General features: G+C 47.0%; 1 protein-coding gene across 1 annotated transcript; it reads right to left on the bottom strand.

Annotated features, from left to right (window-relative positions):
• Nucleotides 1-13,991: 13,991 nt before the first annotated feature.
• On the bottom strand, nt 13,992-20,621 carry cip2a (cellular inhibitor of PP2A). The gene is made up of 22 exons (XM_018734659.2): nt 20,457-20,621; nt 20,106-20,208; nt 19,665-19,812; nt 19,055-19,167; nt 18,715-18,809; nt 18,486-18,582; nt 18,261-18,383; nt 17,716-17,861; nt 17,554-17,629; nt 17,098-17,325; nt 16,800-16,959; nt 16,565-16,706; nt 16,382-16,481; nt 16,066-16,184; nt 15,731-15,932; nt 15,558-15,632; nt 15,364-15,474; nt 15,082-15,278; nt 14,885-14,998; nt 14,695-14,777; nt 14,471-14,610; nt 13,992-14,379 (listed from the first exon to the last, which is right to left on the bottom strand). Exons 2-22 carry the CDS (start codon nt 20,205-20,207, stop codon nt 14,236-14,238), a joined length of 2,715 nt encoding a protein of 904 aa, XP_018590175.2. The 5' UTR covers nt 20,208; nt 20,457-20,621; the 3' UTR covers nt 13,992-14,235.
• Between the last annotated feature and the right edge of the window lie 2,909 nt (nt 20,622-23,530).

Genomic DNA, 23,530 nt, shown 5'->3' with positions numbered 1-23,530 from the left:
AACAACACACGGGCCTTGTCACCTGTCATTGTTATAACTGACAAACACAGAGTTACCATGACTCCCATATGTAAACCCCTTCTGCCAATAGTGAAGCCACTTTTAGACTTTACCAACACTCCTGATACCCTTGTCCCCAAGAATTCTTCAGCCTAAAATAAAGATACAGCAACCATGGCTTTGTGTTTCTTCCAGGACAACGTTTGCAGATCACCTGACCCTTGCTAGTCTCCAATCACACAGCACTTGCGACTGAGTCTGTCGAATTGGTCTCCCACCATGATAGACATGTACCTGGAAGCACAAATTGCTCACAATAACTGTTCTTATCACAGGTTTGGTTGCTATGTATTGTGGGAGATGTATCTAGTGGAAAGTGTTGTCTTAGAATGAAAAAAAAGACTCATTATATTTCTTTGGCTAGGTGGTACTTTGAGTGAATCAATGTTTTCTCAAAGTCACTTTGCCACAGAAAATGCAATTAAAAGTGTAATGTATAATGTGCAACAAGTTTTAAATACTCTACAGATGAACTGGAGGGACAGCTGGTAGTGTAGTGGTTAAAACTGCTGCCTTTAGACCGACAGGTTCAAATCCCACCTCAAGCTGTGGTACCCTTGTGCAGGGTACTTTCCCTAAATTGCTCTAGTAAAATTACTGAGCCGTATAAATAATTTTAGGTAGCTTAACACTGTAAGTTGCTTTGGAGAAAATTGTCAGGAAAATGAATAAACGTATCCTATCAAAGATGTTCCTTGCCTTGCAACCTGAGATTGCAGCAAATACTATAATTGTAATGCTTTTAGACCTTCATGCTGGATTTGACCAATCAATACTGATTAGAAGACTTAAAGCTTATGTTGTTCTGTCTCAGACTGTCCTTAAATACTTTATGTCTTGCCTCTCAAATCGCTTTGGGTTGACCAGTGAAATCTATACATTCCATCTGACTACATACCCTCATCAAATATATTAGATACATGTAATGTCTCTCAGTGTTCATTGTTAGGTCCCATAATATTCTCCAGATATACAGTATATGTCACGTTCTCATCCACCGGCCATTTAGCGACACCTGCGGTCAATCAAGGGAGCACAGCATAAAAGGGCATCCTGGAAGGTCTTCATGCGGAACCTCCAATGAGAAACTGCAGCACTCTACTCTTTTGCTTCCTTGTCCCTTGTTGTGTGTTTCTTAGCTGCGACCTTTGGACCGTCTTATTGACTACGAGTATTGTGTTTTTCCTCGGACCACGTTTGCAGATTGATCGACCCTCGCCTGACCTCTGACCATTCTTTTGCTATACCCCTTTTCAATAAAAGGACGAGCCCTCACCTGACTCCGTCTCTCATTCCCGACCCCTGGCCTGACAGTGTGTTTCTTGGTGAACTGTCAGTGAAGTTAAAAGAGAGAGTGTTAAGTGTAAACCATGCTCAGCAACAACTTTTACTGGGAGGAATTAAAAGAAAAAGCAATGTACTTTTGTCACTTCTTAAACTGGAGAGGCTACACTTTAAGTTTGCTGATTATAGAACCAGGGGATATTTTTGACTTCATGCTGTCATTTAATTCTCCTCTTATATCTGTATTAAATACATGTTAGTGGCAGCTAAGAATTAAGCCATTCATTTTGCTTCCTAGACATTAAAAATGTAATTTATGTTTGTATGTAGTAGATTGGAGCCTTGCTCTCAATAGCCCAAACCGAATAATACAAAAATTCTTTAAAGGGGCCCAGAACTCCTAGCTCTACCCCTGTCTGTGCTCATATCCATTCAAAAATTTTCAATGTATGCCCGTATAAACAGAGAACCAATGAAAATTTAACAGTGCGACAAACCATTGTGATGGAGGGTCTGTACCCCACAGGGCTGTAACTGGTTTCCAACAGGGAGTCCTACTCATTGTGCCCCTCCTCTTCAGCCCATTCAGGGTTCTGCACAGGAATAATTCACTGTACACCTTTATATAGAGAGATATTCCACTCATAACATTTAGCATGGACTCTAAAAATAGATCCTTCAAAGGAAATGATAGTACTGGGGAACAGAATTTTAAGTGATCTGCTAGCAGTCTATTTAAAGCTAAATCAACAATTTGTCCAGGCAGTCCCTGGTGTGGTGTCCAAAAGAAAGATACACTGTTCTTTGGAGGTTTGATGGAAACACAGCACTGGAACACTTTGAGTGCACAAATAAAAGAGTTCATTAAGAATAGCAGCTCCCGCGCAAAAAAGCCAGTGTTAGACCCAGTGAAGCCTATAACAAATTCCCGCTTCAATTAAGAATTAACCAATGACAATTAAGCAACTGTCACGTCCCACGGGGTCACTGCCCCTCCTGGTCAGAGGCGACGCCACTCAGTGCCGCTAGGTAACACTCACATATCACCTCACACTCTCATAGGACACGGAGGTATAAAAGCAGCCAGCGGAGCAGAACCACTTGCGGATTCTTAATCAGCGGTTCTATTGTGCTCTCTTGGCGATTAGTAGTCTCTTGTTCCCTCAGTCTGTTTCCTAGGTGTTCATGTTCCAGTCCCGAGTGCCCATCCTGTCAGTTCCTGCCTCTTGTTCTCCAGTCCTGGTCCAGTGCTCCAGTCCGGTATTTCGTCACGTCTCGGGGTTGCGATCATACTCACAGAGTAGCGTTTCACTGTTCACCGTAGTTCAAACACTGTGTGTGTTTCCTGATCTCGTGTTTCCTGTTTCACTTCCACCGAGTGTCTTACAGTACGCACAGTGCACTTTTAACATCACCCTGCATGTGAGGACATTTTACGTTTCGTCCGTGTTTGGACATAATAGCAACTCGCGTCCATGTCGGACTCCCATCCGGACGCTACAGAAGAAGCCGCCTGCTAATATGACTTCAGCAGAATGGCATGAACTGGCGGAGTTGACAAAGGCGAACCAAGAACAACTCCGGGTTTGTGCAAACGTCGCTCACCGCATAATGGATCGCTTGGAGTGGTTGACATGACTCATCACTCGCCGTGGGCATGGCGCCAATCCGACCAGTTCACAAACGCATTTTTAGCAGACATGTCTTCTTGATGCCCTCTCGTGTCCCCGCGCTGAGCCTGTGGCTGCCCTATGTGACAGTGAGCCGGCACAAGCACGCAACACTGTCAGCTATGTAAGGCTCGAAGAACAGTGCGTCAGACAGGGAGCAATATGACTCAGTAACGGACGTTTGACAGAGGAGGAAAGGAGGCGCTATTTTCTGCAACGCTTGTGCTTTTACTGTGGAGCTGCGGATCACGTTCAGGTTTCCTGTCCAGTGCGGCCACCTCGTGAATCCCAATGGACCGACTTACTGGTGAGTGATGTATCTCTCAATACCTCCCTGTTGATATTACCAGTTACAGTATCCTGGGGTTTGCAGCGGCAGAAGACAAAAGCTATGGTAGACAGTGGCGCTGCGGGGAATTTCATAGATTGTGATATTGCTGCGTCCTGGGGCTTGGCCTGTGCCCCATGCTCTAAACCCTGGGCTATTAAAGCTATTGATGGCGCTCCAATCGGGTCTGGGCATGTAGAGCAGCACACAGAACCCGTTAATTTGCAGGTAGGGCCTCTCCATAAGGAACAGATATGGTTTTATCTGATTAAGTCCCCTGATCATACCATTGTTCTGAGATATTCATGGTTAGTCACCCATGACCCTGTTATTTCTTGGAGTGCTGGGAAACTGCTGTCTTGGGGAAAGCAGTGTCCTAAACATCTGGAGATGTCTTGTAACTCCACATCCATAGAGAGCCCTAATGCAGATCTGCCCCTACAGATTCCCAGGGAGTACGCAGACCTAGAGGCAGTGTTTAGCAAACACAAGGCTGTAGATTTGCCCCCTCATAGACCTTGGGATTGTGCTATAGATCTTTTGCCTGGCACCACACCCCCTAGGGGACGGGTATACCCTCTTTCCCAACCTGAACATCAGGCAATGGAGGCTTATATAGCGGAGGCACTAGAAGCCGGACTAATCCGGCCATCTACTTCTCCAGCTTCCGCTGGCTTTTTCTTTGTTGAGAAAAAAGACGGGGGTTTGCGTCCGTGTATTGATTATCGGGGGCTAAATGCTGTTACTGTGTAGTACCCGCACCCCTTGCCTCTTATCACGTCGGCCCTCGAACAGGTTTCCAGTGCTAACATCTTTATGAAACTGGACCTTAGGAGCGCATATAACCTGATTTGGATTAGGGAAGGGAATGAACGGAAGACCGCCTTTAGCACTGCCCTAGGCCATTATGAGTATCTGGTCATGCCTTTTGGCCTGGCTAATGTGCCTTCCATATTCCAGGCTTTTGTCAATGAAGTACTCCGAGAGCTGATTAATCGCTCAGTGTTAGTGTATCTGGATGATATTCTGATCTTTTCTCGGTCCCGTGAGGAGCATATTGTACATGTCAAGGAGGTGTTGCAAAAGCTAGCAACGCATAAGCTGTACATGAAAGGGGAGAAGCGCCAGTTCCATGTGCAATCTGTGGATTTCCTGAGGTACATCCTAACACCCAATGGGGTTACGATGGATCCAAAGAAGGTCTTGGCAGTTCTGTCATGGCCCCAGCCAAAGACAGTAAAGGACCTGCAACGGTTCCTAGGTTTTGCGAATTTCTACAGGCGCTTCATAAGGAGCTTCAGTTCCGTTGCAGCCCCGTTGACTGCTCTGTTAAAAGGAGCACCTAGGCACCTGACCTGGACCCCTGAGGCTAGTCAGGCCTTTGGAGACCTAAAGAAGCGTTTTACCTCTACCCCAATCCTGCAGCACCCTGACCCCAAACTGCCCTTTATCGTGGAAGTTGATGCATCTGAGGTAGGGGTAGGGGCGGTGATCTCACAGCACCAGGGAAATCCCCTGAAGCTCTATCCATGTGCGTATTTTTCACACAAAATGTCACGTACTGAAAGGAATTATGATGTAGGAAACAGGGAGCTCTTAGCCATAAAGATGGCCTTGGAAGAGTGGAGACATTGGTTAGAGGGGGCTACTCACCCGTTTCTAGTGTTGACTGATCTTCGGAACCTGGAGTATCTGCAGAAGGCAAAGAGGCTCAATTCTAGACAGGCGCGGTTGGCCATGGTCTTCACCAGGTTCTGTTCATGGTGACCTATCGTCCTGGCTCCAAGAACAGCAAGGCCGATGTGTTGTCCCTCTCGTTCAAGGTATTGCCTCAGCTCTCCCCACCAGACACCATCTTGTCCCCAGCACAGTTTGTGGCTCCCATCCGTTGGGCTTTATTTGACAATATCCAAGCGGCCCAACTTCAAGAACCCGGTCCCAACGAGCAGCCCCAAGACAAAGAATACGTCTCGTTCACCATCCGGTCCGAGCTCCTACACTGGGCCCATGATGGTCCCAGTAGAGGACACCCAGGGGTCAACCGAACATTGAAGCTCCTCTCTGAACGCTTCTGGTGGCCATCCATGAAACAGGACGTAAGAGACTTCGTCCTTGCCTGCACCACATGTGCCCAAGCCAAAGTCCCACGACAGCTGCCAGCAGGGTTTTTTGAACCACTCCCAATTCCAAACCGTCCATGGTCCCACATAGCGGTGGACTTCCTTACTGATCTACCGTGTTCTGATGGAAACACCACCATACTGGTGGTCATAGATCACTTTTCCAAAGCCTGTCGACTGATCCCATTGAAAGGTCTGTCCACAGCCCTGGAGACCACGGAATTGTTGTTCCAACATGTCTTCCGGCTGTATGGCCTGCCAGAGGATATCGTCTCTGACAGGGGACCCCAGTTCACCTCAGGGGTCTGGAAGGCCTTCTTTGCCCCCTTAGGAGTCTCAGTCAGCCTCTCCTCCGGGTATCATCCGCAGTCTAATGGGCAAGTGGAACGCCTCAACCAAGAGATTGGACGTTACCTGCGGAGTTACTGTAATCAGAATCAAGCCGATTGGAGCAGATACCTCCCCTGGGCAGAGTATGCCCAGAACTCCCTGATCCATTCGTCCACAAACTTAACTCCTTTCCAGAGTGTGCTCGGTTACCAGCCTCCGCTATTCCCGTGGACGATGGAGACCAGTGGGTTGCCAGCGGTGGATGACTGGTACAAGAGGAGCGAATCAGTGTGGGAATCCGCACATGTCCGTCTCCAGGAAGCGGTGTCCAGCCAAAAGGAGAAGGCCGACAAGAGGCCCAGGACTGTATTGTACCAACCAGGGCAGAGAGTGTGGCTGTCCACCCAGGATCTCAAACTGCATCTGCCCTCGAGGAAGCTCGCCCCCCGTTTCATCGGCCCATTCAAGATCCTCAAGAGGATCAACCCTGTTTCTTACTGCCTTCAGTTGCCCTCTCATTATCGTATCTGTCCCACGTTTCATGTTTCGCGCCTCAAGCCCCCCTGTGTTTCCGCCCTGCAGAGCCCAGCAGTCTCTCCACCTTGACCGTTAGATGTGGACGGTTCTCCTGCTTACTCCGTCAGGGCCCTCCTAGACTCCAAACAGAGACGGGGTACGCTGTACTATCTGGTTGACTGGGAGGGCTATGGGCCGGAGGAGCAGTCTTGGGTACCAGCACGGAACATATTGGACCCGGCTCTTATAGCAGACTTCCATAAGTCTCACCCAGATTGGCCCGCTCCGCAATGACAGGGCGGCTGCCTACCCGCCAGCGTCCTGTGGCTGGAGCCACCCCTGGGGGGGTACTGTCACGTCCCACGAGGTCACTGCCCCTCCTGGTCAGAGGCGACGCCACTCAGTGCCGCTAGGTAACACTCACATATCACCTCACACTCTCATAGGACACGGAGGTATAAAAGCAGCCAGCGGAGCAGAACCACTTGCGGATTCTTAATCAGCGGTTCTATTGTGCTCTCTTGGCGATTAGTAGTCTCTTGTTCCCTCAGTCTGTTTCTTAGGTGTTCATGTTCCAGTCCCGAGTGCCCATCCTGTCAGTTCCTGCCTCTTGTTCTCCAGTCCTGGTCCAGTGCTCCAGTCCGGTATTTCGTCACGTCTCGGGGTTGCGATCATACTCACAGAGTAGCGTTTCACTGTTCACCGTAGTTCAAACACTGTGTGTGTTTCCTGATCTCGTGTTTCCTGTTTCACTTCCACCGAGTGTCTTACAGTACGCACAGTGCACTTTTAACATCACCCTGCATGTGAGGACATTTTACGTTTCGTCCGTGTTTGGACATAATAGCAACGCACGTCCGTGTCGGACTCCCGTCTGGACGCTGCAGCAACTGTCAACTTTGTCAACTTGCACCATTCAGCCTGAAAGGAATCTTTATTTTACAAAACTCTAAATGATTTGCTCTTGGTGTAAAACATCACACCTGGATTATGAACTAGTTCTGTTCTTAAGTCTGTCGGATGTTTATGAAAGTGGGAACAGTTAGGTACGGTTTGTGTCTAATGTTAGTTAGTCAGATGTTTGTCTTGGTACAGTATATAGTATATCATGTATCTTTCTATGCATAAAAACATAAAAAAAAACACTTAAAGATACAGTAAACATTTTGAATACAACACACACACACATTTTCAGAACCGCTTGTCCCAGACAGGGTCGCGGGGAACCGGAGCCTACCCGGCAACACAGGGCGTAAGGCTGGCGGGGGAGGGGACACACCCAGGACGGAACGCCAGTCCGTCGCAAGGCACCCCAAGCAGGACTCGAACCCCAGACCCACCTGAGAGCAGGACCCGGTCCAACCCACTGTGCCACCGCGCCTCCGTGTTATGATATAATTCTTATATTATTATGATAACAACAATAATAAATGTAATTACAGTATTTATAATAGGGAGAGACATAGAAAGAGATAAGAAATGTTACTACTGTCATGATGAACGGAGGACACAGAGGATGCTGGACTCAAGTGCAGGATTGTTTATTCAGAATCAAAGAACTAGATGTGTTCTTGCGGTTGAGGACAGGCGAACGGTCAGTTGATCGGTGAACTGAACAGAGGTGAGGATTCGGAATCATGGTCAAGGGACAAGGTGGGCAGTTGTTATCAAAGAGATCTGGAACGGGACTGAGGAACGATTGGGAACAGGACTTGGGCAAGCCAGGTACTGCTGGTTGAGGTGAAGGCATGGTCGTGACAACTATAGTATTTTTAATACAGAGAGCCTATCCTGGGTGTGTCCCCTCCCCCTCCAGCCTTACGCCCTGAATTGCCAGGTTAGGCTCCGGTTCCCCGTGACCCCATATAGGTCAAGCGGTTCAGAAAATGTGTGTGTGTGTGTGTGAGTGTGGCTGGCTTGGAGGGGGCACGGTGGTTCTTAGTTCCACATTAGATCCATAGCACAGATTCATGCCCCTCCAGACCCCTGGAGCAGCATGCCAGCTCTCATGAAAGTCCAAATGCCATGCCATGTGAAATTGTTCTATCTAAAATCCATCTACATCCCAGGAGGAAGTGTTCTCACCAGTGATACATCTCTGTGCAATCCTATGGTGGAATGCTGAGAGATTTTTCTAAACTAGTCTGTCCTGTTTAAACCTCATTCTTCAGGGATCCAGCACCCTTCAATTCAGCTGTCATTGTCACTCATCTTTTAAAATGGAAACAACTGTAAGGGAAGGAGGAGCACTGAGGGCATTACTTTTCATACACATTCACAACTGACAGAAACCAAACGTCTTCAGGAGACCAGCTTCTGTATCAGGAATGACTGAACCTAAAAGGTAGCCTTTGCACAGGGCTGTGCTGTGAAGGAAGGTCTTCTGAGAAGCCTGGATGCTTCTAAAACAGATGAGTAATTCAATTGTGAAGTGGTTGTTGGGCGACAACCAAGTTTCCTGAGCTGCGAAATAGAAACAGCACACCTTCCATTATTTTCCCTCATATTCTTTATCATAGTTTTTCTTTGTCTCATTCATTGTGTCATAAGCCAGGTGATCAGAGGCTTGTCTGTTTGTGTGTCTATGTTGATCTTTTAAGAATACTGCCAGTGACCATGCGGTGAGTTTGGGCACCACTCTCCAGCAGCTTTACCTGGGCAGGTGAACTACTGCTTAGTAACGCTGACAAGCTATGATCTCACTTTCAAAGGGGCAGGGTTCAACTGTCACCTGCAGTGTGTGCGGCGCACTGGGACGGAATGGAACGGCTGTTCAGCGCTGTGTTCCTGCTCTCCGGATTTTTGGCACAATCAGGAGGTACGATCCACAGCCATGTCTTTACCTATTCTTCATTTAAAAATATTGCAGGTGACCTGGTGACCAGCTCATTAATAAGGTGGATGATGAATTGAACTCTTCATTTATGAAAAGATTTAAAAATGGTGTCTAAAACTGAAACAATCAGGTTACTAAAAATATTAAAAATACAGTATATGCTGTGTTCATACTGTTACTTTCTCAAATAATTAAAAATATTTCAAATTTTTAGTTTACATAACCAGTGAAATTCATTCTGAAGTTAAATCTCAGCTGTCAAGCTGAGGGATCACACTGAACTTTGTTGTCTCCTCTGACAACATCTTGTCAGATTTTCAGTATCTTAAAATTATAGCAAATTATGGCAAATTTTAGGTATATTTTCCTAATTTTTCTCAGCATGGGGGAAAAGATTTCTTTCAGTAAAGATAAAACTGCTCTCATCAACCAAAGTATACTGTCCTTTAAACAACAAGACTTACACAAGTGTTTGTCATTACAAGCATAAAATCCCTAATTTGTCAGTGTATTTGTAGTCTGAATTTGCTTGGCTTGTTTGAGACGCAAAGTGAAACTGAACAGATTCAAGTTCTTCTGAAAGTAAATTATGCGACCATTGTTGGGAGTGAATTCCAAGCTGGTGATTTGACCCTAGACTTTGGAACTGCAGGTTTTGAATGTTGCGCAAGACCATCTAGTTAAAGGGTTCAGTCATTACACAGGTGCTTTCCAAGAGAAGAAAGGTCAGGTAAATGAATATCTGCAAATGTAAGCTCTCCAAACAAACATATTGGAAAAGCTTCTCAGCAAAACTCCAGTCTGGCACGATAGCTGCGTAAAGGAATTTGAAACTGCAAAGAATGCTTCCTCTTTCAGGCACAGAAAACCTGGTGAACTGCATTGTTGGAAAGGCATGTATGCTGCCCTGCCGGTTCTCGGCAGCAGGCTCTGAGGTGATTCACTGGTACCGAGGGGACACAGTGATCCACAGCTTCTACTATGGCCAGGACCAGCTAGCCAAACAGAACTTGGACTTTCACAACAGGACGTCTCTGTTCGAAAACCAGATTGCCAGTGGGAATGCATCGCTTCTCCTGCGTGGGGTAAAAATCCAGGATGGTGGGAGGTACAGGTGCTACAGTAGCACTTTGCAGGGGAGTCTAGAGCTCTTCGTCCACCTGAAGGTCTCAGGTCAGTAATACTTCTCCAGATGCAAGAGGCCACAGACATCCTCTATTACACAGCTCATTCATTTTTGAACAAAGACTGAAAATAAATGCAGGTATGGCTCAGATGTCATGAATAAAATTCATTATTGAATTTTAAGAACAATTTTTCTTTAATCAGAGCTACATCAGAGCAATGGAAATTCTAGTAATTTCAACAGGTGTAGCATTACTGTTATTAATTCATCTGACATTTTTCTCCAAAGCAATTTACAACATCATTTTGTGCACTAGGCCACATGCAGTAATTCACACATTTATGTAGATGGGTACCTTTTACTCTATCAATTGATGGTGAGTGCCTTATCTAGGGTACTACAGCAGGGGGTTAGGGTTCAAGCTCAAATCCTTCTGATTGCAAGTTCACAACTCTGAGCACTACACCACCTGCTGCTCCAAAACACAGACAAACACATAACAGGTTTTATACCCTGTACTGGCAGCAGTGAGTAGATGCTCACAAAAGCATTTATTCTTCAACATTAAACTTAAATTTCTGTGCCTTTTTGTGGTTATTCAGTGGACAAATACTGAGATCTTGTTCATCAGTCAACTCCAGTCTGTTAGAACGGTCACCCAATCAACTGCAGTGTGAACCTTGTCCACCAATCAAGTGTAGTATAATCCTCATCCCCAGTCAGATGGAGTGTGACGTTTATGTCTTAAACAAATCTCCTCCAGCCGATCTGTATTTCTTCCACCACCTCCTCTCTTCCAGCTCCCATTCAATCAGTGGACATGGAAGCGACAAGAGAGAAGGTTCGCTGTTTGTCACGGAATATCTACCCTGCCCCCAATGTCTCGTGGTCCACCAGCCCTAGTGAACTATCTGATGTCCTGCAAGCATCCACTAATTGCACTAAGCAGGCAGATGGTCTCTTTTCAGTAGAGGGTGAAATAAGAATTCTAGGAACTCGCTCAGATCTCACCTACATCTGCTCCATCACTTCTGCAGACAAAACACAAACATGGAGAATTTCGCTGAAGTCCCAAGGTACCAGCTCTTTAATTCATATGGTCCTCAAATCAGCCCCCGGCATGCGTTGTTTTGTGCTGGAGTTGGGTTGTCACTTCATTTGTTTTAGTAAAACCAGCTGATTTTGCTGTAGATACATCAAATTTTACCTTATAAAAAATGCTCACTATGGCTGATGTGTCAGGTGAAATACGGTAACAATGAACGATGTGAAGGGCAAGTGCAGGCCATCTTTATGCCTACAGTGAGAGAGGTTTGTGTTCACCACAATACCACAGTTACCCTCACTCTCTGCATGTTCTTGCACTGTTTATTGGAAGATATGACAGGGACAGTGGGCCAGGCTCTCACCATCCCCTGCCTTGCTCAACGGGAACTGACCGACTTCACACTCGTCTGGAGCTTCATGAGACAAGAACAGTTTTCCAACATCCTCACCTTCAACAGCCGCACCGGAGAGAGGACCACAAATTGGTCTCACCAGGCCAAGCTGGATGAAACCCAGGCACAATCAGGGAATGGATCCCTCCAGCTCCAGAACCTGAACAGCCAGGAGAATGCAGGGACATACAACTGTACCTTCTCAGGCTTCCAGAGCACACACACTGTCCTCACACACATCAACATTACAGGTGCAGCAACAGGTATGGATGAAGTGTCTCCTTTCATTGCCTAAAAGTAGAGAGTGTGCCATAATCACCTTTCACCTGGTCAGAATAAATCAATACAGCCTGGATGTGAGAAGGACACTCCTACTGTCCCTCTTCTGCAACACCTGTCTGTCACCCTGCACAGATGGAAGCTTCAGCAACGTGAAGATCATTGTGGGTGTGATCAGTGTAGTTCTCATCTTGTTCCTACTGGGAGTTGGTGGCTATTGCATCTATGTTAAAAAAAAAGGTGAGATTAAACCAAACATACACAAATATCGCCACACAATTGTCTCCTTCTCTCCACTATGACTGACTCCTCACACAGAAACACAGAATTTCATCTTCTGTTCACTTTCTAACCAATTATGTTAATTTCAATGTGTCATTTTCTGAATTGGACATGGACGATGCACAGCAGATAACTGAACACTCCCTTTTACTAACCTCTGTGTCATGTTGTTTATTCACTACACACTCATGGCTGTGAGCTCATGTGTGTGATTTGAGTGATAACTTCTTCATAGTCAAAGCTCTGTGTGTGTGTGTGTGTGTGTGTGTATACACACGTGTGGGGGGGGTTTCAATGAAAACTCTGTGACCATGACTCTTTGGTTCTGTCTCCAGGATGTTCAAAGAAGAACAATCAACAATCACCTCAAAATAAAGAGATGGAACCTATGAACCACAACCAGAATTAAATAATTGCAAACAAACCAGACCTTGAACAAACTGATGAACAAAATGGTGCTTAACATTAAACAGCCAATGCCTACAACCACTTGTCCCGAACAGAGTCCCGGTGAGCGCAAGACCGACGGGAGACACCCTAGGCAGGATGCCAATCTGTCGCAAGGCACCCCAAGCAGGGCTCAAACCCCAGACCCACCACACAGCAGGCACCGGCAAAACCCGTCGCGCCACCACACCTCCACACTGAACGTTAGTTATCAGTTATTCAAATGTTTGTAAATATGATAAATTTATATTTTTATAAAGGATGTTTTTTGAGTTTTTGATGGTGGTATGCTGTAGTGTTCAGTGGATCACCTACTTAAGTCTGTTACTTTACTGCATCATCCAAGACCTGGTAGCACTTCTCACTCACTCATCAAGACACAGCCAGCACTGCAGGAAGATCTCCACTGGTTTACTCCACACTGGGATTTCAGCCAGACTGTGTGGCAGTGTATAACCAGGCTGCTTATCACTTCAAGTCTCCAGGGAGTGGAGATAAAAAGGTGAGAACATGACGGGAGACATGGAAAAAAACACACACACACACACACACACACACACACACACACACACTTTCTGAACTGCTTGCCCCATATGGGGTCACAGGGAGCCAGAGCCTAACCTGGCAACACAGGGTGTAAGGCTGGAGAGGGAGGGGACACACCCAGGACAGGACACCAGTCTGTCACAAGGCACCCCAAGCAGGACTCGAACCCCAGACCCACCAGAGAGCAGGACCTGGTCCAACCCACAGCGCTACCGCTCCCCCCTACATGGAAAAACACTAACGCATAAATATGGCTTGCAAAGACTTGCCTTGGGACCATCAGCTGGGTGATGCCGGTGTCTTTGGTTTCCAAGTCCAAAACTTGAGTGTCCACATCATACTGTATGTGACTGGATGGATACAACCACATAACTCAGCTCAAGCAAGACTGACAGGACACCGGGCCTCAGCATCATGAGGTTCCAGTCTGCAGACTTCCATCTTGGTACCTGAAACTCTCCACTTGGACACTGATGCATGGGAGTCCATCTGTGTTTACACTTCAGAAATGTAAAGTTCATAAAGTCTGTATCAGGAAAATCAAAACGGAAATACCAGTCTACAGTAAACCTCACACTGGGAATGAGACCATGTCTATGGGGGAGTGTGGAAACACTGCCGTCTACTACACTCCTCCAGGTGTCACACTCACTTCAATACCCTAGATTACCATAAGATGTAGGAAGTTGTGGGAATTAGTTCATGAAAAAACATATGGACAGCCCAGACTTTTTTATTAAATAACAAATCAAAGACACAAAGAGACAGGAGTGAAAGATGGAGGTCGATAGTTTCAGCAACAGGTTCTTTTTAAAATCAGTTTGAAAGAACATAAATATCATAAATATCATATTAATGACCGCATGGCACCTGTTTGACTCATGAGGAATAACACAAACCCATTTTTAAAAATCTTGGGGGTTCACTCAAAAAAGAAAAACACCACGTTCACATGGCTCGAGTATATTGGGCTCACAGGGAGAGGCTGTCGCTCTTCAGCTTGCCACTGCTCAAGCTGTGGATCATAGCGATCATCTGCGAGTGTTTGCTCAGTTCCTCCTCCTTTTTCTGCAGCTTGGCCTCCAACTGGGATTTCTGCAGCTCCAGGGAAGATGCCTGCAAAGGGCACACTACAATGAGTTTTTCACAGTTGCACATACACAGACCTACCGACCCAAAGGTTGCTCAAGCTTCCTCACACTCGTACCCGGATGCTTGCTTCCTTCCTGGCCTGTTCTGTCTTGTTCAACTCTTTCCTCAGAACATCGATGGTCTCTTCCATGTCCTCTTTCTCCTTGTCCATCTGCCGGACTCGTTCTTCTTGGCTCCTGACCTCTTCCTGCAGACCTGATGCAACGAGTCAAGGAGAGCAAGTCAAACCCAGAGTCCATCCACACTAGGATCCAATACTTAACCAAGAGCCCACCTCACCTGAAATCTCCTGAACCTTTTCTTCAATGTTCCTGTTCAGGTGTTTGATCTGCTCCTCCTTCTCAGCCAGCTGAGAGAGAACTCTGAATCACACAGAATGATGATTTAAAATCAAGTTGACTGAATTGTGTGTAAATTCGTCTGGCCACACACACCGGTTCTCCATGGGCAGCCCCTCCCCCTGCCCTACCTGTCCTGCTGCACTTTTAGCCCTTCATTCTGCTTTCTGAGGACCTCTGCTTGCTTGGTCAGGATGATGTGGGCTGACTGCAGCTCTTTCAACATCCGCTCACTGTCGTTAAACCTGTACAGATGCTGAGAGGTCACACCTTCAGTGATCACACCTGTGCAGGACCGTGCCCACCAAGATGCCATTCTCAGGCTCACCTGTTGAGTAGCTCATTGTAGGAGGCCTTCAGGGCCTGGTGGTCCTGTGAGTCAGCCTGCAGCCGGGCATTGTGCTGTAGCAGCTGCTGGATATCCGCCTGCGCCCGCTCTGCCTCTAGTACCTGTCCGCTAAGCTCCACCTGTAGCTCTTCCTTCCTGTGCTCCGCCTCCTTCAGTAATGATGCCAGTTTTCGTGCCTGAGGGGGGCGGGGTCAGACCACCCGAGTAAGTGGCAAACAGAGTGATGGGGAAAGAGTGGGGTGGGCTCCAAGCTGTCCTCACCTCAGCCTCAGCCTGGGCACGCTGGCAGCGGTACTGGGCAATGAGCCGGTCAGCTTGTGACAGCGCCATGGCCTTAGCCTCCAGCAAATCCTGCAAACGGCCCTCCTTGGACTACGGAAGGATCATCACCATCATCAATATCAACATCAATAGAGGCGATAAAAGCACATCAACAGCAAAAGGCTAGCACCAACCGCCAACGCAGAGATCTTCTGCTCGTAGACATCCATGATTTCAGACACACGCAAATCCTTGACATGGTCCTGCAACTGCAACACACATTCATTAGTCAAACAGCAAAAACCAGTCAGAACCCCACATCCCACCAAAAGGACAAACCCCAGCAGGGGAAGAGATGCCAGTCTACCTCCATGCTGCTCTGTAGTTTCTCAATAAGGCTGTGGATAGCATCCTGCGAGGGACCTGAAGACTGACATGATGGGGCTGGCGGGGGGCAGCTCCTGCTCAACATGGGGGCTGGGAGGGGCTCCAACCCTGAGAGCCTGCTGGCAGACAGCTCTGCCTCCCGCTGCCGGTAGGCATTGTTGGCCGTGATGCTCTCGCCCAGGCTGCAGGAGTGGAGCCAAGGGGGAAACAGCCAATCAGTGGACTCAGAGTAAATTACAGGCAGACGAACAGATGCAGTAAGGGAGCAACAGCAAGAAAGACCAACCCGCCCCAAACCTGAAGCCCACTGCTTACAGGACCACTGGAAAGTCTGGGAGAGGTGCAGCTTCAAACAAGATGCGGAGAGCAGTTTGCACATGCTCTCTGTGGTCTGATGTCAGAGACTGTGAGAGTGGGGCCACCACACGTTGGTCCTGCACACAGCACAGAGATATGTAGAGTTCTTCATCACAACATCAATGACATTGCCTGGTCACTGCCCTAACCTGCAGTTCCAAACCACTGTTACCACTCACTTGCTACATAATCACAATCCTCTCACAAAGCTCCTTCCACAAGACTCACATTAAAGCAGCTTCACCTAAGCAAGCCAGTGAGAAACTCTGGGTACCTGCAAGATGCGGTAGAAGCTTGTTTCCATGTCCAACACCAGCTGCTTTAGATGCCTCATCAGGTCCAGCATCTTCAAAATCACTTCCGAAGCCACCTGGCTGGACAAGAAAAACACAGGAGACTTCATCAGCACCATTTCAAGTTCAACGACTGAAGCTAGCGCCACCTTTTCCAGTCCTACCTCAGTTCAGAGTCAGCAACAGTACAGCCGAAGCTCACGTCCATTTGTCCGCTAGAAAACAGCGCCTCCATCTGGGCCAGGCACACTGCAGCGCTCAGTCCCTGAGCCACCAGCATCCGCATGGAATCTTCAGTACACAGCAGTGTTTCAGTCAAGGACCATATATGCTTTATGACACACACACACAGAAACACAAATAGAGCCATAAGGAGCCACAGAGGCCACTGCAGGATATCGAGCAGCAGGTCCAAAGCCCTAGCCACACGTGAGCAGTGCTTCTTCAGCAGTCGTTCACTGCATGTCGAGTCGGGAGCCTCCAGCATAGTCAGGAGCACAGGGAGTAGGAGATCCAGGAAGGGCTGCGCTGAACTATACAGGGCAGAGTCTATCGTTTCCTATTTATAGAGAGGGACAGACAGATGGGGCAGCAGAGAGTTTACCACATGTGCCAGCTGATGGGGTCAGACAATAGCTGAGCTACTACTACTAAAAAAAGATTAACAACAACAACAACAACAACAACAACCACACACCTCAAAGAGTTCTTCCAGGAGAAGCAGAGCTTGCAGGTAGCATTTGTCAGGCCCATCTAGTGGCATACTAACCCAGTGGACCAGTGCCACTCCCGGCTCCCCCCCACAGCCCTGTGGTTCCTTCTTAGACCCAAGGCGCAGGCGAGCCCCTGCAGGCCGAAAAACAGCCTGACAGAGCAGTGTGCGCAGGCCTGGGACTGAGCACAGGGACAACAGCAGCTCCAGCACCTGCACAGGGATGGCTCAGGGCTCAGGTACAGGCAGACATAGAGGTCTCAGGCAGAGGTGGAACAATCAAAAAACTGTTGCAGATTATGTTTATAATCCAGTCAAAATGACTTGTGTATGACTTTGTTAAAGATAGCAAGATGGGAACCCATCATCACATCACATCACATCACATGAAGTCCCCACATTACCACTGGCCAGACTCCCAGGTTGCACTGCTACACTCACCTTGGCCGCAGAGTCGGGGTCCTTATTGTGAAGAAGGCCAAGCACCTGGGACAGGCAGGGTGAGAAATGCTCATACCTGCAGGAAGAGCAACAAGCCGTCAGTTAGGGGGATTCATCTGGAGCCACTGCTTGCCGTACCATCTATGTGGTTAGTGTTCTCACCTAGTGAGGTAATTTGCAATTTTAGGATTCTTCACAAGGTCCACCAGGAGGTCCACTGCATACTTCCTTGTCAGCGTGCCATCCCCGTTCACAATGATGTTGAAGATCAGCTGGAAGGTCTGGTGGATATTTCTGGCATGGAATAACTGCACGATGGAGACAAAACAGAAACCCTTACCATTACTTCTTCAGGGTACAACCAGGTCAAAAGTGAGGCCTGGCAGGAATTAATAAAGTACCAATCCAGTCTTGGACTTGGTCCTGCCACCAGTGCTGGGAAAACTACAAAGTGACTGTAACTTGTTCCTATAATCGGTCAGAGAAACGAAAATCTGACACAAGTTCGATAACATGAGTGAAAAACACATGACATTAAAAATACTGCAGGGGCTTGTCATGAGGCAGGCTTTCTGAAAAGTGCACCCATTCTTCATCTCCTAATTTGACCTGCTAATAGCTGAATCTTTTCAGGAACCCCAGAAAACCACTGGAGAGACTCAGGGTGCTGCAGATGAAGTCCGTTGCAATAAGGGCCCTCTCCCTACCTTCTCGCCCACCTCCTCATTGAGCGTCAGGCTGGTCAGTACGGACAGCGCAAACACCACCACCGTAAGGCTGCTGTGGGCCAGGAAGTTGATGAGTGTGCGGTAGAATACCTTCACGTGACTCTGGGGAGAGGAGAGGAAGTCATCCATTACTGCTAATGTCCCACAAAAATATGATTAAAACAGATTAACAAAGAGAACTCCAGAGAGCAGCTTCTCTCTCACCAAAGACTTGATGTGGGTCTGGACAGACACGTTGTACCGACACAGATTAGCCATGAGGCCCAAGCACGGAACAGTGAGGTCATCATTAGGGGCCTGGCTGATGGACCAAACAGATTAAATTGAAACTCCTAGCTCTCATAAAATGCAAAAAAGTAAAAATTTAAAGGCACACAAATGGAGGGGTCCATGCAGTTGCTTCAAGAAGCAGGGACTGTACGGCTGCACTTACATGTGTTGCACTAAGAAGGCAAGCAGCTCATCCATGTGGGTGAAGCAGTGGGAGACACGTGCGCTGTAGGTCAGGCTCTGCAGAACCTGCAGGCACTGCACCAGGGGAGAGACACAGCAGCAGTGGGTTGCATGGAATGGGAATACAGCAGAGCACTAACTTATGTAAAAACTTAACTTCAAAAAACCAACACATCTAAATGTATATGTACAATGAATGATATTATTTAATCATCAGGAATCAGCTTGGAGTAAAAAAAAATTTAAGAAAGAAAATCATATGCTAAATATAATAAAACAGCTGCGATAAAAATAAAGACCTGCTTAAACAATTCAAGTACCTGCAATACCACCCCTTCCCTTGGGGTGGCACTATTGCTGTGGATGACAGACGCCAGTGTGCCTGTGAGATTGTAGGTGCTGTTCAGAGCAACTTTGATCTCCTCATCAGAAGCTGGTATTGATACAAACAAACAAACCAACGTAAGTGAGGAATCGTGAACAGCAAGACTACTGTCGATACAGAATGGTGGTCAGACGGACAGAGGTCAGTAGGGTGAAAAGACAAAGACACACACACAGCGAGTAGTGCTGCTGCCTCACAGCGCCCGGGTGGTGTGAGAGAACGTGGGTTCGATCCCCGCTCAGTCTGTGTGGAGTTTGCACGTTCTGTCCGTGTCTGCGTGGGTTTCCTCCGGGTGCTCTGGTTTCCTCCCACAGTCCAAAGACATGCTGTTCAGGTTCCCCCATAGTGTGTGTCACAGAGTGTGTTTCACTGATGCATGGATGAGTAACCTCTTGTAAGTAGTGTATCTAGCAGTGTAAGTCACCTTGGTGAATAAGGTGCGTGGGCTAGTAACACTACATAGTATCCGTGATTGTAAGTCGCTTTGGAGAAAAGCATCTGCTAAGTGAATAAATGTAAATGTACACACACACGGCAGGGGTTACCAAGCTGGGCCAGCAGGGAGATGATGATGCTGCTGAGGCAAGGGTCGATGTTGGGGTCTCCAGCCAGCTCCACCAGGCCACTCAGGCACTCGCTGGGCAGCACCTGCTGAGGGGACAGCAGCCTGGGGCCTTTCATCCCACAAAGATCCTGGAGGAGAAAACACACACAAGTGAGCGATCATCACCAATAACGTTCCGGGTCGAGGATAAGCAGAGTCCAACTGATGGACCCCAACTCCTTCCGAGTCACGGAACCGACAGATCGCGGACGAAGACCCGCCTGTAATGAGAGCACGTACATCAGCACACCGCCTCCGATCCTCACACAGAGCTCAAAGGTGAAGTTACATGGGTGTGATTAACTAGTCAACCAGCAGCAGCACCACAAATCAGAGCGACCCAAAGGGCCCAGAACAGAAGAGAGCAGTCAGTCCCACTCACATGGATGAGCTTCTGCAGCTGCGCCGCATTGGCTGCCGATCTGCTGCTCTTGTACTGGTTGATAGACAGCAGCAGGGACTTGAGGCAGGTGGTGCCGTCCATCCTGTAAACAACAGGAAGTGCACGGACATCAGCTGAATAGGACATGATTCTGTGTTACTATGATTGTCTGTATCAGACCGCCTATAATATTTGATCAGTATCAACCTGTATCAGTCACTCATCAATCGCTGTGCCCGTGACATTTGTATCCATCAGTCTGTATCACTCACTCCTCCCTGTATGGTCGATCAGTATTTGGCAATTTGTACCGAAACCCAATCAGCACAGAGCTGTCAAGGCAGTTTTTACCTTTTAACTTACTCTGCGAATGAACACGAAGAACACTATTCGCTTCACACTCTTATGAATACGACTCAACAATCGACCGAATTCATGTATTTTCGCGATGAACGCGCCCACCTAAGGCTTAGAGGTTTAAACCGTTTCCCTCGCGCTCAGAACTTCGAAAGTACGGACGGGTCCACTGCAGCGCACAGGGGAGTGGCCTTCGGCAACGCGCACCTAAAACACGTAAGTTCTCACTAACACAGTCTAAATTCTTCTTCATTGGACTAAAATTGTTATAGAATCATAATAACAGTGTATCTCATAGAACGTATAAAGGAAATACAGCATTTTGAATTGAAAAACACTTCTCCTCCCCTGTGACGGATGTGGGAGAGCGACGCGCGGCGATATGACGTAGTCACGCACGTACTCGTCTTTCGCTTTTCCCTGCTTTTCGTTGTCTGACAAGGAGGAGTGTGGTAGTGCTGTCTGTGAGATAGCACAAAGTCTCCTGAAATACGGATATCTTTTGTTTTTAATTCTAGGTTATATATGTGGGGGGCGCGGTGGCGCAGTGGGTTGGACCGGGTCCTGCTCTCTGGTGGGTCTGGGGTTCGAATCCCGCTTGGGGTGCCTTGCGACGACTGGCGTCCCGTCCTGGGTGTGTCCCCTTACGCCCTGTGTTGCCGGGTTGGGCCCTGGCACCCCACGACCCCGTATGGGACAAGCGGTTCAGAAAGTGTGTGTGTGTATTAGTTATAATATTGAGCGCTGTAATCGATCCTGAGTCTTAGTGGAAAAGGGCGTTTTCAATACCGGCTGTGAACAACAGCGCTATTTTAGAGTAAAACCGTCCATCTCCCTCCCATCCCAATCCCCCAATGCATGATGTTATCGAACGTCAGGAGAACATGAGTAGGTCTTAATGCAGAAGAGTTTTCGGACCTATTAGCGCTAGTAGTCCTCTCACTCGGCTTCACCAGCGCGCGGAGTGAGCTAAGAAGTGGACTGGGAAAAAAATGAAATCGCCAAAAGGAATTTTACGAAGAACCAATTTTATTCCCCTCAGTACATAACAATATTTAAATATAAAAACATGAAAACACATTCAAGTCATTTCATATCATTACAAATCCCAAATATAAAACCATATCATGTTCATAAAAATGTTTCTAATGTTTACACCTTTTCAGCAGTCACAAAAGTTGTGTACAGTCACAATTTGTAGAAATACATGTGCAACAGTCCGTTCGCTAATCAAATTTTTCGATCAACAAATGCCAAAACAAAAAAAAAATAAACTCTCCCCGTAAATCTTAATCTTAACTCCTATTAAGGAATGCAAATAATCCTCTAGCTACCATGGAAGCTGCATAAGAAGCAAACTCATGTACATACAGGGCAATCTTCCCCACCTTATGAAAATCCTGAAAGACCCTTTGGAAGGTGAATTCTCACAATCTGAAGATGTTATTAATTTCAGTGGTTAAAAAGTAACAGGCCTGTGTGTTCCTGAGCCCCAAAATGCTAAAAACCCCTCTATGCTAAAGTATCACCAAGTCCCATGAAAATTGACACGATTACTGCAATAGTTATTACTTATCATAACACGAGATAGTTTCCCTTCATTAATTACTGTATCCCACTGTATGACTGTCTGTCTGGGTTCCTTCAGCTCTTTCATAGCTTTAAATTGCTGGGAGTGAGTGAGTGTGTGTGTGTGTTGTAAACCGTGTCTAACCCTGTCACCATATTAACCTGAAGGATATGCTGCAGTAAATTTGCCCTTACTCAAAAATTAAGAAAGCATATACATTTTTCTCCAAAGTGACTTACAATTATTTACCCATTTACAGAGCAGGGTAATTTTACAGGAGCAATTTAGGGTATGTACCTTGCTCAAGGGTACTACAACTGGATTTGAACTTGCACATTTGGGTCCAAAGGCAGCAGTTCTAAGCACTACAGTACCAGCTTAATACTGAATATTTCTAAAAAATTATTGCAATTATTTATAAAAAAGAAACTGTAAAACATCTTTATATAGACTAAATTTGTGTAATATTAACATAAAAATATAATTATGATGCAGGTTGCTATGCAGATTAAAATATTTGCCTCAGTCAAAGTCCAGAGTACAATGTGAGCATTCTTGCTGTTCCTGTGAATTGTAAATGAAGCTTGAAGTTGTACCTGGCATATATATGAGAGATTGGAGAAGATGGAGTGAGACATGGAGTGGAAACATGTGAACAGGTGGGGGAGCAATGGCACGGATAGGATATGTGATAGTATATACGCGTTTGGTTACAAGCGTACGTGTTTTCCTCTACATCTTATGTAACAATAACATTCTCGTAGTCTTCCCTCAAAATGTTTTGTTTTTTTTTCCCTGCTTTTGCTGTATGGCTAAATATGTGTTTGTGAGGGAGCGCAAGAAACCTTGTGCTGCTCCTAAATTAGAATCGTTCACCTCGGGCTTGAAGCGTACAAAGGCCTCACAGAGGCCTGTTCATCGCACCAGCATCATCTGATCGCTGTGTGACTGTCACTGAGGTGCGTTATGCAACATCTTCAGAGAAGTGACACCGTAGGACCCGGTGGTCGTTGAAACATTCTTCCGGCCTGTTGCTATGACTCACTCAACAGTCTCACAGCATTCCAAAACCACAAAACACTGCATTGCCCCAGGTGTGAGAGGACCGCTGCCCAGCTTGCTTAAGGCTACGTGGACCTCTACAAAATATAGTTGAATGTGAAGGTGACATGCTGAAGACAATGTCAGATATGACAACATATAGGGCTGAAACATCTTCCGCCCCATCCCTAACCCTAATTTGCCTGTACCTGCCGTGGCTCGCACCTGTTGCCTGTATGTCCCGAACACTCATCTTGATTTTTCTATAGCCTCCTCCTTCAAAAACTTTAGCGCACCGTCTGTCGTTCTCCAGCAGAGGCAATAGATGGTGATTACAAGCGGATCTCCGTGGCTCCAGTCTGGTCATCGGTGTATCCCTCTAAATAGTCTGAGCCACATCCCCAGAGACTGAAATGCGGTTCAGGGTGACACAGGAAGTTGCTCGTGCTCCTGACTG

Source organism: Scleropages formosus, chromosome 3 (assembly GCF_900964775.1).
Source record: "Scleropages formosus chromosome 3, fSclFor1.1, whole genome shotgun sequence".
Classification (NCBI taxonomy): domain Eukaryota; kingdom Metazoa; phylum Chordata; class Actinopteri; order Osteoglossiformes; family Osteoglossidae; genus Scleropages; species Scleropages formosus.
The sequence above is the reverse complement of the archived record's forward strand: the minus strand, read 5'-3'. Positions and strand labels throughout refer to the sequence as shown.

What these genes read in the sequence shown, in the direction of transcription:
- cip2a (XM_018734659.2), bottom strand. Translation starts at nt 20,207, where the DNA reads ATGGACGGCACCACCTGCCTCAAGTCCCTGCTGCTGTCTATCAACCAG. An exon ending in TCCTGGAAGAACTCTTTGAG is followed by an intron (nt 16,960 to 17,097) that starts GTGTGTGGTTGT and finishes CTCTATAAATAG; the next exon opens with GAAACGATAGACTCTGCCCT. An exon ending in GGCTTTGGACCTGCTGCTCG is followed by an intron (nt 16,707 to 16,799) that starts ATATCCTGCAGT and finishes TGACTGAAACAC; the next exon opens with TGCTGTGTACTGAAGATTCC.